Genomic DNA, 16,409 nt, shown 5'->3' on the forward strand with positions numbered 1-16,409 from the left:
AGCAGCGACTCAGTGAAGAGACCAACCCACTCCTCCAACGATCCCCATCCCATGCCACCTAGATGGAGATGGCACCAGGGCCTTCTCTGACTGAGGGAAGAAGCATCCCTGTTTGGCAGCTAATCCCAGAGATACAAATGCATAGAGGCTTTTTATGCTCATGAAGAAAACGAGAGAGAGATTTGTTTTTCCACTTATGTATTCATTGGTAGATTCATGTATGTGCCCTGACCAGCAACCTTGGAGTATCGGGACCACGCTCTAACCAACTGAGCTACCTGGCCAGAACCCAGAGTCAGGTTTTAACAGGTGTTTCACTGAAGTGGTGAAAACAAACTGAGCCTTGATTCCTGACTGATTCGAATTCCTCTGCTAAATATGTAGCCCTTAGGAAGCAGGCTAGAGAGAATTCAAATGCTTGAATCTAGGCATGTAAGTCTATCCCAGTTTTAGGAAAGATTTTTCACTGATAGCATGTGAGTGGCAACACCTTAATGCAGCCCGCTTAGAAAGAACTGTGATGTGAAGCAACTTAACAGCATGCCTTGCTCAGCGTTTGTACGTGGACTGAGACTTTGACCTAAAGCTTTTTCAAACATAAGCTTACTATGAGTTATTAAGACAAATGAGGCTGGTTACCTGAAGGACTGATTGCTGGCTGGGGTCTTGTGGATTTGAGGGAGAGGTGAAGGCTTGAAGACACCCTTCAGTTTTAGGAAGGTATTTCAGTATAAAAGATATTCCTTATTCTCATCTTTTTCCTTTGCACTTGGTTTCAGAGAAAATTCTTCTGGTGAGACTTTTTGTTTCCTGACCACTTTTGGTAGAAACTTGGCACTTTGCACATTTGCAGGGATTCTATTCCTGAAATGTAAACAGAATATACTTCAATGAAAAAAGTGGACCACAGTCTCTTTAGGCTGGGGTAATTTGGCTGCAATAATCGGGACACTCCACCCATTTGAGACAGTGCCTTTCTGTTGGTTCCTTTAAGTGTACTTTGTGGTCTGTTCAGAGGATACATAGCATCTATGTAACAAAAAAGGAAAACCTCTAGGCTATCAACAAATCTAATCCATAAGAGTTTAATTCTATGTGCTTATCTTGTGTCAGGTAATGTGCCAAGCACTTTAAACACATTATCCCATTGAATTAAGGACTCTAATGAGGCAAGTAGTCTTATTTTCATGTTATCACAGGTAAGTCCAAGTTCACTCAGCTAGAAAGAGGCATAACCAGGATTTGAACACATCTATTGGATTCTGAAAATGGTGCTTTTACACCATACTTTAGACCAAGTCTTCTCAATCTTTTTTCATAAAGCAGAAAAATGTTAACTGTAAAGCCCAATACATATAGGTTCTTATCATAAAAATATGACATAAAAAAGAAATCATGATAATTTGCATGGCACATCATGGAAAATGTAGTAGGATGCTTGTAGGTAGAATCAACTGTCCCAGGGGTTCAATCACCTCAGCCCAGCAGCTCCCCTGGGGACTGAGGATTTCCATTTTTCAGTTCCTGTGTAAAACATGTGTGGCATATCCTTTGGGAAGCTCTGCTATATACCACAGTAAGTAGCAAACTACCTCCTCAAATGGAGAAGCTTGACTTTTGGATTTAGTATACATATAATGCTGATTACTTACAGAGTTTGTATTTGTGAATTTGCCTACTTGCTAAAATTTATTTGTAAACCCAGATCAATATCTGTGGCCCTTTCACGGTCATTTTGCAAATGTGTAAAGTGGTGAAAAACTTAATTTGTGTTGTGCAAGTTCCCAGTTGAGGCTGAACAAGGCGCCTTCTTGTTTCTGCTGTCGTACTACAAACAAGCGGCCTTTACATGGTCTATTCAGTGCCATGTTTTACACATTTTTGAGCTTTTTGTTGGTGATTTTGCCTTTTAAAACAGCCCGCAAGCTTAGTACTAAGGGCTGTCTAGTGTTCCAAAGCACAAGAAGGTTTGATGTGCCTTATGGAAAAAATATATATTAAATCAGCTTAGTTCAGGCATGAGTAACAGTGCTGTTGGCCATGGGCTAAATGTTGCTGTATCAACAATATATGTTAAATAAGATGCCTTTAGACATAAACACACATAAAATAAGGTTATGTATTGAGTGGTTAATGAAAATATTGTGACTAGAGGCTAGAAGTAACCTCACCCTGTATTTCCCTAGGAGCAATGATTCAATATTCACTAATTCAGTGTTTGCAGAGATGCTACAGAATCCACCTGCCATGAATAAGGAGAATCAACGATGCTACATCACCAGTCTGGAACGAAACTGTGATAGACTCTGTGATCAAACAGCAGCTCTGGATTAATATCACATTACAACAGCACGTTGTAACGTGAGGACACACGCCTTTTCTCACCACAGTACCTGAGCGAAAGACATTAACAAGGACCAACATTTTGGTGGTGAGACTGAGCAGTGGTAGTTAAGGGGTAAGAGTATTTTCTTATCCAAAAAATGAATGTGAAAGCATCAACTCTTAATAAAAGCATAGCAGTGGCCAAATAGAGTAACTCTCCAAAAAGAGAAAGGAAGTAAAATTAAGGTTGGGTCCTTTAATTTTCTTGCTATGGCCAATTACCGGGGTCCAGGGAAAGAACCTATATGTATAGTACTTTATAGTTTACAAACTCACCACCTCAGGAACCTTGGAAGGAAGAGGCATTTAAATGTTGGTTCTTTGGAAGTCCGAATAATGGGAACGGGTTATGTGCAGAAACACAATGGGTCCCATAACTGACCCAATGCAAATTTGTAGTGATCCAGCCTGTTAAATAGGATGTGGTTGGCCTTTCTCTGCAGTCTTCTTAATTTAATAACTGTCGCAATGTCAGACATAGGGCTTACGTCCATTGCTGAATCAAATGTAGCTGTATCCACTGGGCCTGTTAAACCTGAAGACTGGAGAAAAACAAGATGGCGGCATAGGTAACAGCTGCATCCGCCGCCTCCCACAACCACATCAAAATTATAACTAAAATACAGAACCACCCTCACTCAGAGCCTCCTGAAACCTGGCTGAACAGAAGCCCCAGAACCAGGGACCTGAAGAAGCACCGAGACCGGGAGGAGGGGCAGAGACGTGGGAGGATCGGGGCTGAATCAGAGACAAGTACGAGGGTCTACCCCCAGGGCCGCGGTTGAAACCCGAAAGGGAATCTCTGCGGCGGAGTTTTCCTGGAGGAGGGAGGAGGGGTCCCAGCCCCACAGCAGGCCCCCAGCCCAGGGCTCCAGGCTGGGAAGAGACATCCCCACAACTCCGGGCTGTGAAACCAGCGGGGGCTGTGGCTGAGGGTCGAGGAGGCTGCGGGAGCCCCAGCAGCTCCTCTTAAAGGGCCCGCGCAACGAGTCACTCAGACACGCTCCCTCTGAGTCCAGCGCCGGGCAGCAGCCTGAAAAGAACCTGGGACACTTGGGGAGGAACTAACCTGCCTGAAGTCGGGGCGAGAGGTGGAGGGGCGGCTTCCTCCCAGGCAGAAGAGCTGCAGAGGCCATTGCTCCTTTGGCCAACCCTCTCTGCACACAGCCGGCAGGAAGGCACCACAGTTGAATTGCCAGCACCTGACTCACACCTTAGGCCCCGCCCCGTGATTCCCGGAGGCCCCGCCCCTCCCCACCTGCAGCTCATCCAGGCCCTTTCCAGGGGCTTTTCTGTGCAAGTGGCCTCTCGAGCCTTATGCTTAGGACTTTCCTAAAATCTCTCAAACAAACAGCAGCGGGCCCCATACAGCTTCATAAGCAGCCCCAGGCCTGGCACTAGCGGCAGCTGCATTGGCTCATAGCTTGGCCTCTCCTGGACAACTCAAAGCCCAGCACAAGTAGCAGCCATCTAGGGTTTGCTGAGTAGCTCATGCTGGGTGGCCCTGGGCAAGGCACTGGCACAGGCTGACTTTGCACCTCCTGGGAGGCCCCAGAGACAGTGCACCTGGTGGTCAGACTCGACCACGCTGGATTACAACCCTACCACAGCCAAGAGTGACACACTCAAGGGGCACACTTGGTGAACCAAAGCTCCACTGAAGTAAATCCTGCATCATAGGGGTGTCTCCAGTACAGCAGCTCTTTGGCTGTAGTTGCAGCTGGTCCTCACAGCTGATTGGCATGGGGGTAAGTTCCTCCCAGGGACGCCAACAGCAACCAAAGCTCAACACAACAGGACAGTGCACACAGCCCACACAGGGGAGCACCTAGAAGGCCCAGCTCAGGTGACTGGGGACGCTGAGCCACTGGACCCTACAGGACACCTACTACACAAAGCCACTCTACAAATTCCAGGAGACATAGCAGCTCTATCTAATACATAGAAACAAACACCTGGAAGCAGCCAAAATGCGGAGGCAAAGAAACATGTCACAAAGGAAAGAACAGAAGAAATCTCTAGAAGAGGAACTAAATGAAATAGATCCAAGCAAGCTAACAGATAGAGAGTTCGGAATTTTGGTTATAAGGATGGTTTAGCAGATGGTTAGGGAAATAACTGAGAAAATCGATAACATAATAAAGTACCAATTTGAAATGAAGGCTACAGGAACTGAAATGAAGAATAATTTACATGGAATCAACAGTACAGTAGAGGATGCTGAGAATCAAATCAGCAATTTGGAACATGAGGAAACAAAAAACACCCAACCAGAAGAGCAAAAAGAAAAAAGAATCCAGAAATATGAAAATAGTATAAGGAGCCTCTGGGACAACTTCAAGAGGCCCAACATTCGTATTATTGGGGTGCCAGAAGAGGCAGAAAGAGACCAAGGTATTGAAAACCTATTTGAAAAAATAATTACAGAAAACTTCCCCTACCTGGGGAAAGAAATAGACTTTCAAGTCCAGGAAGCACAGAGTGTCCCAAACAAGAGGAACCCAAAGAGGCCCACAGCAAGACACATCATAAGTAAAATGCCAAAGGTTAAAGACAAAGAGAGAATCTTAAAAGCAGAAAGAGAAAAGCAGTTAGTTACCTACAAGGGAGCACCCATATGACTGTCAGCTGATTTCTCAACAGAAACTTTGCAGGCCAGAAGGGAGTGGCAAGAAATATTCAAAGTGATGAAAAACATGGAACTACAACCAAGATTGCTCTACCCAGCAAAGCTATCACTTAGAATAGAAGGTCAGATAAAGAGCTTCTCAGACATGGAAAAGCTAAAGGAGTTCATCACCACCAGACCAGCACTACAGGAAATGTTGAAGGCTATTCTTTAAGAAGAAGCTAATGAACAAAAGAATCTGATGAACTAAATAGATCCAGAGACACTGACACATGCAACAGATGATCATATTTCAGAGGAAAGAGGGAAGGGGGGTAGAGGGTGGGAAGAGGTTAACCAAAGAAGTTATATGCATATATGCATAACCCATGGACACAGTCAATAACAGGGTGAAGGCCTGGGGAGGGGGTGGGAGCGAAGTGGAGGGGGTCGGTTGCGGGGGAAAATGGTATACCTGTAATACTCTCAACAATAAAGATAAATTTAAAAAGTAAAAAAAAAACAAACCCTGAAGACTTAAATATATATGAGAGAGAGAGAGAGAGAGAGATATTTTTTACTGTATGATTACGAAACATCAATTCATTCATTTATTCATTTACTCATTCATTCATTCAGTAGGTTGTCCAACAAATGTTTATTGGGTGTCATTTATGGGCCAGGCACTGTGCCAGAAACAAGGATTAAAGATATAGTATATGGCCCGGCCGGGCGTGGCTCAGTGGTTAAGCGTCGACCTAGGATCCAGGCGATCAGGGTTCGATTCCCGGTCAGGGCACATGCCCGGGTTGTGGGCTCCATCAATGACTCTCTCATCATTGATGTTTCTACCTCTCTCTATCCCTCTCCTTTCCTCTCTCTGAAATCAATAAAGATATATTTAAAAAAAAAAAAAAAGATATAGTATATGAAAATCATGTTCCCTTGTGAATGTACTTAATGTCACTGAATTATGCATTTAAAAATGGTTAAAATTGTGATTTTTATGTTATGTATATTCTACCACAATAAATGGAGGAAGAAAAGCTATGCTTCCTATGCTCAATGTGCTCAGAGTCAATCGAAGAACTAGACAGGTAAACATTATGATACAGCATAAGGGCTAAGTTATTTATAAGTGAAGAGTGTTACAAGAGCATAAATAGAAAACTTAATGTTTACAATACTGAGCTTCTGTTTAGCAAAAGAAAGTTTCAAATAAATACATCATGAGGACATTAGACTTTAAAATGGATAGTTATAGTGAGCAGTATGTGTGATCTTTTCACAATAATTTGGCTATATAAAGTAGTTAGCTTTGAATGAGCTTATATGACTAGGAAAATTTTTGGTAATTCAGTTTTATATATATTCATTAAGACTCATTGATAGAGAACAGACTGACAGCTGCCGGGGGGGGGGGGGGGTTGCAGGACTGGGTGAAAATGGTGAAGGGATTAAGGAAAAAAGAAAAAAAACCTCAAAGACACAGATAGGAGTATGGTGATTACCAGAGGGAAAGGGGGGTGGAGGGAGCTAAAAGAAGGTATAGGGGGGATAAATGGTGATTGAAGGAGATACGACTTGGGGTGGTAAACACAAAATGCAATATACAGATGATGTATTATAGAATTGAACACCTGAAACCTATGTAATTTTATTAACCAATGTCACCTCAATAAATTCAACAAAAAAGAAAAAATATATATTCATTAAGTATATGTAATTATATGGACACTTACATATTTACATATAAAATATATGCACAACTGTTCACTTAACTCATTATCCAAGTGTCATTTGCATAATTTTGGTGTGTTACAACAGCACCATTTGAAGATATAAGAGAAAGAATGTGAAGAGAGTACAGAATTCAATGACCCACACACACACTTAACAACATTCTATAAACATCAAAGGGGCTTTTGTGACACTACTTTTCTTAAAAACTAAAGACCATACATATAAAAAAGAAGCAAATTCTTTATATTGGAAAACTATTACTATAAGGATATTTCAGTTAACTTGTAAATATTATAAAGGGCTTCATTTCTAAATACTGTTTTATATTAAATAAGTAAAAATTAAACACCAGTTTAACAGTGCCACGTTCTCTTGACAACTTAAGAGTTGAAGATTATCCAATTCTAAGTGAGAGGAGCTATAGAGACCTCAACCAGAGAACATGGATTTGTCATCCCACATCTGAGATGGAAACTGTGGTGGACATGATGAGCTCCATATCCTGCCCCGTTCCCTCCATGATGCTGACTGGAAAATGTAGCGTGGCTATGGGAAAACCCAACTTCCCCATGAACTTTCTTGCCAAAGCAAGATGATTTCCATCTTCCAAATATCACATTAATGCATCTAATTGATAGGGCTAATATGCATACAGAAATCCATCTGCAAGGGAGTCTGAAAATACAGTTCCAACTTTCCAACCCCTGCAGTACAGAAAGGTATACTAGAGGGAGGGGAGAAAGGACATGGAGCTCACCATGTCCACCATGGCAACATGGTTCTCCTCCTACTTCTCTACCTGCCCCTTAAGTGTTTACTTGGCCCTCTTTTCTCATTCTATCTATTCTTATTTAGTGATTGATTCTCTATCTCATTACATACGCCAGGAAATTGTCCTATAGATTCTCCCTCCTAATTAACTTATAGCTCTTATCTATTTTACATCTTTACTACCTTAGTCCAGCCCATAATATGTTGGCTAAATTAGTGCAACAATCTTATGATTTATCTCCCCACACTATATACCCAAATATTGCCCCAGGAATATAGAACAGTTCTCCACCTGGGTAAATACCATCCTTCTTTGGGGGCATTCAGAAATGTGCATGGGCCTTTTGATTGGTGGCACAACAGGCACTTCATTTGTGGGGGCCAGAGACACATTCTGAAATGTGCTAGATTGTCCTGCATGACTATCAGTGCTAGACAGTGCCCCCTTTAGAAACAAGGATTTCATGGACACTAAATTTCAAAAAGTATTGGGAACCAAAACAAATTCTCAACTTTTAATTTCACTAAGTAGGTACATTAAACAAAATTACTGTCATCTTCTGTCACCATTGTTTGATAAAAAGAAGATATTTAATTAAAAAATAAAACAGCCCTTATATACAAATGTTTATGGCAGCTTATCCGTAATAGCCAAAGACTGAAAACAACCCAAATGTCCATCAAAGAGTGAATGGATAAACAAAGTATGATATATGCATATAAGGGAATACCAGTCAACCATACAAAAGAAAAAACTATAGACACATTCAAAACATAAATGAATCTCAAACACACTATGCTGAGCAAAAGTAGCTAGACAGAAAAGAGTACATGTTGGTTCTTCCTATGTGAATAATTTTACACTAGAAATACAAGGCTAATTATTAGTGACAGAAAGCAGTATTGTCTGGAGTCAGGAGCAGGGAGGACTGAGTAGAAATGGGTACAGAGGTTTAGTTTTGCAAAATGAAAAAGTCTAGAGATGGATGATTATGATGATTACACAACAACGTGAATGTACATATGCCGCTGAACTGTACAATTAAAAATGGTTAAGATTCTAAAAAACAAATAAATATAAACAAACAATCAAAAATCAGTACATGGTCCAGCGGACGTGGTTCAGTGGTTGAGCATTGACCTATGATCGCAGCTCAATTCCTGGTCAGGGCACATGCCCGGGTTACGGGCTCTATCCCCAGTGGGGGATGTGCAGGAGGCAGTCGATCAATTACTCTCTCTCATCATTGCTGTTTCTATCTCTCTCTCCATCTCCCTTCCTCTTTCCAAAATCAACAAAATATGTATTTTTCTAAAAAGATAATCATCACCTACTTTATTTAAAAAAAAAAGTCAGCATGTGCTCCATCCAGTAATTATGCAAATGGACCTATGTGTGTTCAATACTTGATTCTTTGGTCCTTTTTTAAAACAAATCCAGCCTATGTTGAAAGAGAAAAGTAACTAGAATAACATGAAAACTAAGATCCACCTTTGCCTGCAATATCAAAATAGCAACTAATTCATACTTACATCTTTGGCCTGTGTTGTGGATTTCATTAGCTTGCACTTCATTTTGTAGGCCTTTAATAACTCCCTGGCTTCTTTGGAGATGGTACTGACATCAGGGAATGCCTGAGAGAGATTGTAAGCTCAGGTGACATGGTTCATAAAAACCCACGGAGGCAAGATAGCATGATATAAAGGCACTATTTATGGCAAAAATATATAATTTCAGCATACGTGAATAACCATGGTAATTATAAAGAGTAACACAGTTTTGATGTCTGTCCCTAAAAATAAAGATCTTTCATTTGTGTTTGTATACGTTCTATAATATGTGTACCACTCACATAAATGCACTCAAAATGTTAAAGGTTTGATCAAAATCAATCAAACTAGCTCACTACTTAATTATATGACATTAGAGATACTAATGTTTTAGTGTCTCACCTCTTGACAAACAAAAGTTGTAGCCTAAAATTCCTCAACAGAGATTAAGTGCAAGTGTAAAATAATTATTAAGAGAAGTTATTCTGAGCCATAGTTTTAGCAATGCTCTAAGATCTCTAAGTTTCTTTGGAATGTTAGTTATGCTTAACAAACAACCACCTTAAATTGATATAATTTCACTTTAGTTAAAAAACAATATATGAGCCCTACACCATTTTTTTAAAATCATAGATTATATAAATGCAAACAATTCGACCACTTAGGACACAGGAAATTAATTTTCCAAAGCTTGGGAATCATGGCCTTAGAAGAAACTAGATGCTCATTTTTCTCCCAATTCTACCTTTATTTTCTAACCTCTCCTCATCCCAAACTTTCAGTTATTTTTCAGGTAAGGTCCTTAAACAGCTACAACAGCATTCATATTGTAGAAATCAACAAGAAATAGCAAAAATTAAGAATCTAAAATCAGTCAACATGTTCTTGCTCTGGTCTGTGGTAAGGTGCTATCGTGAAGATGATTAAAGAAACCTACGGACCTACCGCCTCAGGGAAGCATGAAGGAAAAGACTTGCATTTTACAGGTGCCAGAGACAGTTTTAGGCTTTCGGGATGCCATTTGTAGACCAAGGTGATGGCAAAGCGCCCCGAAATCTTCACGGTGATGAAATTATTCACCTGGGGTAACAGGAAGTATTGTCATCTCCTGCACAGAATTCTCATACTCATAATTTGGGTGGAAATTATGGACATTTATGTGATGCCTGGAAGGAAATTTGGGACCAGCATTCACAGACAGCTTTGGTCTAACTCCATTAAGTCAGGAATGGGTTTTAGGTTTTGTGCAGCAAATTTGTTTGCTGCTGCAACTTATTGAGAGAAAGAAGAGGAGTGGGGAGAAACTATTTGCAATTAATGCAGTTGTATCTTAGAGTCAGATTCATTTTAAATTGAAAATGAGTTGTGGGTCAATTTACAGGTACTTCTGAGCCCTAATTCTAGCCCTGAGATACAGACTGTCTCTCCTGCAAAATACTTTAGTTAATAACCTCTGATTCCTTTGATGTTGAGAAAAATCATTTATGGCTGCCAAGTACTTAGAAGTTTTACAAGTCTTAACATTTCTGTGAAACATTAATGTCAGGGAGATTTTATAAATGACAAGAATGGAAAAGTACCAATAAAGGAACAACCTTAAAGCTTAGGTGGACATCTGCAGATTTGTATAGCACATTGAAAGGCTTGTGTAGATAAAGCGTCCTAATTAGGTCAGCTGCTCTAAGCAAGCAAGGACTTTAGTTTGGTTACAAGGTATCCTCTCTTGCTTCCTGAAGGCTTTCAGCTGAGGTAATATGATCTGAATAATCTACTCCAGGCGCTACCCTGATTTTTTTAGACAAAGGGTGAGGAAACCCTGACTCTTGAGTGTCAGGAAACTTGCACATGCAGGTTTGCCTGATAAGTTTCTTCATCTGCTCTTTACTTCCCCAGCCCTCCAGAACTAAGGTGCTTCTTTAAAAATAGCCATCTAAATAGTATATGTAGGACACATGGCCACCATGAATGATTCTGTAAATTATACAGAATAGAGACCTGGAGCTACTTCCTACACAAGAGCCTGTCCACTAGAAACATAAGGTGAGCCACATAAATAATTTTAAATTTTGTAGTAGCCACATTAAAAAGAACCAAAAGCAGGTGGAATTGATTTTCACATTTTATAACTAAATATATCCAAATATTAACATATCAACATGTAACCAATATAAAAATTATTAATAAGATATTTTACATTCTCATTTTTTGTACTAAGTCTTTAAAATCTAGGGTGTATTTTACACTTACAGTGTATTTCTTTCTTTCTTTTTTTAAACCCTCACCTGAGGATATTTTTTCCACTGCTTTTCAGAGAAGTGGAAGGGGGAGAGAGGGAGGGAGAGAGAGAAAGGGAAACATCAATGTGTCAGTATAGCTCTATATAAGTAATATCCTTAGGGGTTGGCTGTTCATATAAAGTGGTCCTATATACAAAATGCAGTAAACACACACACACACACAGTAACTATATGAATTGAGAAAGTCTAGCACAGAAGTTACAGACTGGCAGCTCTGAAGTGTCTGGTGTACTCTCAGAGTTTGAATTAATTGCCAACTTTTGAATATCAGGTTATTTCACCAGAAAACTGAATTTGTGGCTTTTTTAAAATCATAAAAGATAGCAAGCCCAGGTCCATATTCCCATGTGGTAACAGCCTCTGGCCCTGAGTAGAGGCTGCCCCCTTCAGTGGGTATAGACTTCCAGTCCACCACAGTTCCCCCTGGCAGGCTCACTCCTATATTATCTGAATTTCTGATCCTTGATCCTACAGACACACACTGAGCTATTAACAGAGGTATTTTCTGCACAGTGAGTGAGGAGGAGACTTTCACTGTTAACATTGTATACTTTCCTATTTTTAAAATGTTTTATAGTAGGCACAAAATGCTTTTCTAATAATTTTTAAAACTACTGTTTAAAGTGACTGCTGCTTAGCAAAAACAAAATATATCAAGAAAGGACCAAGTAAAATGCCAAATGAAGTGAAGAACTGAGATAAAGATTTATCAGATCAATTGGCTAGTGGAGACATCCAAACTGAATAATTCAGTTCTCTTAGTCCTCTGTTCCTCAATAGTATATCTTTAAAGTAAATTATGATAACAGCATAAGAAATGACCAGAAACATTATAAATTGTGAAAGGTTACCTAAATTTCAACTGGATCATCAAGTTTTCCCTTTGAAGGCCATATCCATTCCCTTACAATGTCTCCTCTTCTGCTGATCACCATGCCTCCGTCCTGATTAAACATCATTGATACTATTTGGCTGCAAAAAGACAGAAACATGACTCATTTAGAAGAAAAATTCATGGACTCATTGATTTTGCCAAGGTGATGGAAGTCACTGGGTCACAGTCTTTAAGAGTATAGGACTTTCCCCTATCACATTCCTGGAGGATGGTCACCTTGCCTCTGCCTCAGTAACTCCCTTGAGGGGAACATTGGCATATACCTCTCAGATGGTCAAGATTTCCCTTCTCTGAGACACGTCCCCTCCCATTTCACCACCCCTCATCTAGAGAGTTGTAGGAATGGACCCTGCCAGCCATGATTGTATACCATGTGGCCCTGCTGCCCTGAGTGTTGCTAATTGAATCAGGGGTGGATATCTGCCCCAGAACTGTGTTAAAATGGATACAACAAAAGCCCATGAGGAAGGTGGTGGTCACAGTGTATTCAAGGGACTGAAAGAAAGCCAGTGTGGCTACAGTCCAGAGTGGTGCAAATGAGACTAGAGTGGTTGGCAGGTAAGGGCCGGATGTGCAGGGCTTCCTTCCCGTATCGTGAATTTTCTCTTAAGAATAAAAAGTCATAGAAGGGCTTAATAACAAAGCAAAGGGGTGCATGATCAAACAGGCTGGTATGGAACTAAAGTAAATGCTGGAGGCCAGTTAAGAAGTCACGGCAGTGGTCCAGGAGAAAGGATGACAGCTTGGACTAGGGCAGCAGTGAGAGAGATGGAGACGCATGCATGGATTCAAAAATCATCCAGCGCAGCCAGGCTGGCTCAGCGGTTGAGCACTGACGTAGGACCTAGGAGATCGCGGCTCAATTCCCAGTCAGGGCACATGCCTGGGTTGCAGGCTTGATCCCCAGTCAGGGGTGTGCAGGAGGCAGCCGATCAATGACTCTCTCATCGTTGATGTTTCTATCTCTCTCTCTCCCTCTCCTTTCCTCTCTCTGAAAATAATAAAGATATATTAAAAAATAATAATAATAATAAAAATCATCCAGATTTAGATAGGTGGGATTTGGGTAGTAAAGAATAAGGATGTGTCGATTTTATTTTCCCTATACTTTATATGTCTATTAATGCAGCCTAGCATTTTACTAGCTTTTCTGATCAGTAGTATCATACTCTGTGTTCATGTATAAATCATTTTTGTGTCTTCTTTCTTCTCAGCACAGCACCTGGCACAAGGAGGAGTTTAATAAAAGTCTGAATTGCACTGACAAAAGTGGATTCAATTAAACAAGTACATATTAGGTAACTTTTAGAGGCAAGACTCTGTTTAGGCACTGTCAGGCATCTAGGGATGCCCAGAGTGAGGTGCTCTCTCTGCACTCAGGACATTTTGAGTCTTGTGCTAATAATTATTTTGATAGATAACATTTATTGGGAGTCTACTATGTACCAACTCTTAAACAATGTTTTTAACAGGCAATGTTCCTTAATGGTTACAAACACTGTAGAGCCAGATGGTTAATAGTATTGAAACTGGCTCTTCTATTTCCTAATTGTGTGAACTTGGACATATTTCTTAAATTTTCTGTGGCTGTTTCTTTATCTTAAAAATGGCAAAAACAACAGCATCTAACTCACAGAGCTGTCCTGAGGACAAAATGAGTTAATACATGTAAAACAGTTTGAATAGAGCCAGGCACCCTGTAAGTTCTCAAGTGTTGGCTTTTATTAACAATTCCATCCACAGGTATATGAGTCCCATTTCCCAGCTGAGAAAATGGACTGAGGGAGGCTAGTAAATAAGAGTACCTGCCACCTAATGCAAAGTTAAACAGAGGGTCTCACCATTTAATGGAACAATAACAGTTCATAGTATAAAAGGGGTGCTTTTGGCATAATCGAGGAGCCCACAGTTCAACAGATAGGCTGGAGAAGTGAAGCAACCAAACTAGAGAAAAAAGAATCGAAGTCCCAAGCCATGGACACCTAGAGTGCATTCCTTTCCTGGACAGCCTATCCTTTCACTCACCCTGGGCAGTCCAGCCTCCAGCTGTTTTCATTCCTGCGAGGAGCCTCAGGAAAGGCCCTAACCATCCACCCTCGCCCTGCAGTAGGAGCTCTAGAGCAACTGTCTCCCTATACACTGAATCCTGGCAACAAGAGTCCCAGGCCATGGGGACCCTTTCATTCATCTTCCTGTTGGTGGCAGTTTCTGAGCCTTCTCACCAGACTCCCCTTTGGTGGGATGACAGATGCCCAAAGGAAGACTGGTTTAAAAGATCATTAACAATGAAATAATGAAATCCCTTTTTTGTTGTCGTTTCTGCCCTCTCTCTTTTAGAGTCTTCAGTTCTGCTGAAAGCAGACAGTACCCTCTGCCAAGGAATGGTCTGTGGTGCCCAGGATGAAATTACACAGGGGCAGGACTTAGCCGTGAGGCTTAACGCTTTGGGCTTCTGTGGAGTTCCCAAAATATCATCAGCAGATAGTGTTGTATTCATCTGCTTAGTTATTATTATCAAAGAAGACAGGGAGAGAAAGAGGAAGGCAACCACAAATGGGGGGATGTTTTGTCATCTCCTATTTGTTTCATGGATATAATTCTCATCTTGGACATTTAATTTTATGTAACAAATAATCAAGGGAACAATTTCTCAGTATAAACTAGAGTCTTCAGCAATATTAAAGTCTGACCAGGACACTGAACATTCTGGTTTGTACCCTGTATCTACTCTCTATCCCTTCCTTTATAACAAATTTCTGTTCATTAAGCTCTTCACCCCTCATTGAGTCCATCTCCATTTATAGGGGCAGATGATGAGTAGTCTAAGCTCATAGGTGCATGACATTCCACTGATAGCTGTTTTTGGTTCTGGGGGGGGGGGGGGCTGTGATTAAGTTGGCCTGAAGAGACAGAAAGATAGGACATATAATTTATTCTTGAAATATAGCCCCCCCCCACTATACATGAAACAGAACATGCAGTGAGTATATCTGGTAGCTATCAGGGGAACCTTGGAAGAAAGAATGCCAAGGATAGCCAACGGGAGGGATGAATAGAACCTGGGTCTTTGATGACATCATTGAGCCATAAATTATACTACATCTAGAGCCCACCCTATCTCCAATTTGAAATGGGATTTTTCTGTTACTTGCTATAGCAAAGCATCCTAACTCTACTTTCAGCAAAAAATATTCTAAGTGCTGCAACCCCTTAGATTAAATATTTATGGCTGGCTCTCTTAAAATCCTGTCTGTTCCAGCCTCTCCGCCCCCACCACCCATTTCCAATAGCCTGACAGAAATATTCCTAAAAGTCTTGTTCACTCAATATTCAATTATTCAAGTAGTAATTGAATACTTGAATTATACTAGGCACGTTGGGGGTAGAGCAGTAAACAAGACAGACATGGTCTCTCCTATAAAGGAGCTCACATTCTAGTTGCACAGGCTCTGTAAGTGAAATTTTAATTTCAGATTATGATTAGTGCTAAGAAAAAAATAATTAAAGTCATCACTAGAGCAATAAAAAGGAAAGGATGGGGCTTCTTAAAATGGGTGGTCAGAAAAGGTTTCATTGGAAAACAGTCTGCAAGTTCCTCAAAAAGTAAAAAAATAGAGTTTCCATATGAACCAGCAATTCCACGCTTAGGTATTTACCCAAGAGAAATGAAAACATGTCCACACAAAACTTGTAAATGAATGTTCACAGCAACATTATTCATAGAAGCCAAAAAGTGGAAACACCACAAATGTCCATCAACTGATGAATGAAGAAACAAAAGGTGGTATATCCACACAATGGAAAGTATTTAGCCATAAAAAAGAATGAAGTACTAACACATGCTGCAACACAGATGGACCTTGAAAGCTTTATGCTAAGTGAAATAAATTAGTCACAAAAGACCACATATTGTATGATTTCATTTATATGAAATGTCTGGAATAGACAAATCTATAGAGGCAGAAGGTAACTAAGTAGTTGCCTAGGGTTGGAGGAGAGGGTGTGGAATGGTTAGTGACTGTTCATTGGTACAAGTTTCCTTTTTAGCATGAAAATGTCCTAACATTAGACTTTAGTGATGGTTGGAAAACTCTGTAAATATACTATACCATTGAATTGCATGCTTTAAATGGGTGAATTTTATGGAATACAATTTTTT

General features: G+C 40.4%; 1 protein-coding gene across 1 annotated transcript in view; it reads right to left on the minus strand.

Moving 5' to 3' along the window:
• The window catches only part of LOC308554006 (uncharacterized protein), a 62,547-nt gene that overhangs the window by 19,089 nt on the left and 27,049 nt on the right, over window positions 1-16,409 (minus strand). The window contains exons 6-8 of the mRNA XM_081130679.1: window positions 12,207-12,327; window positions 9,041-9,142; window positions 640-864 (exon numbers count right to left, since the gene is read on the minus strand). Coding sequence (XP_080986805.1) covers window positions 12,304-12,327 — 24 coding nt within the window. The 3' untranslated portion in view covers window positions 640-864; window positions 9,041-9,142; window positions 12,207-12,303. The remainder of the gene's footprint in view (window positions 1-639; window positions 865-9,040; window positions 9,143-12,206; window positions 12,328-16,409) is intronic.

Source organism: Miniopterus schreibersii (genome assembly GCF_964146895.1).
Source record: "Miniopterus schreibersii genome assembly, chromosome: 2".
Lineage (NCBI taxonomy): Eukaryota > Metazoa > Chordata > Mammalia > Chiroptera > Miniopteridae > Miniopterus > Miniopterus schreibersii.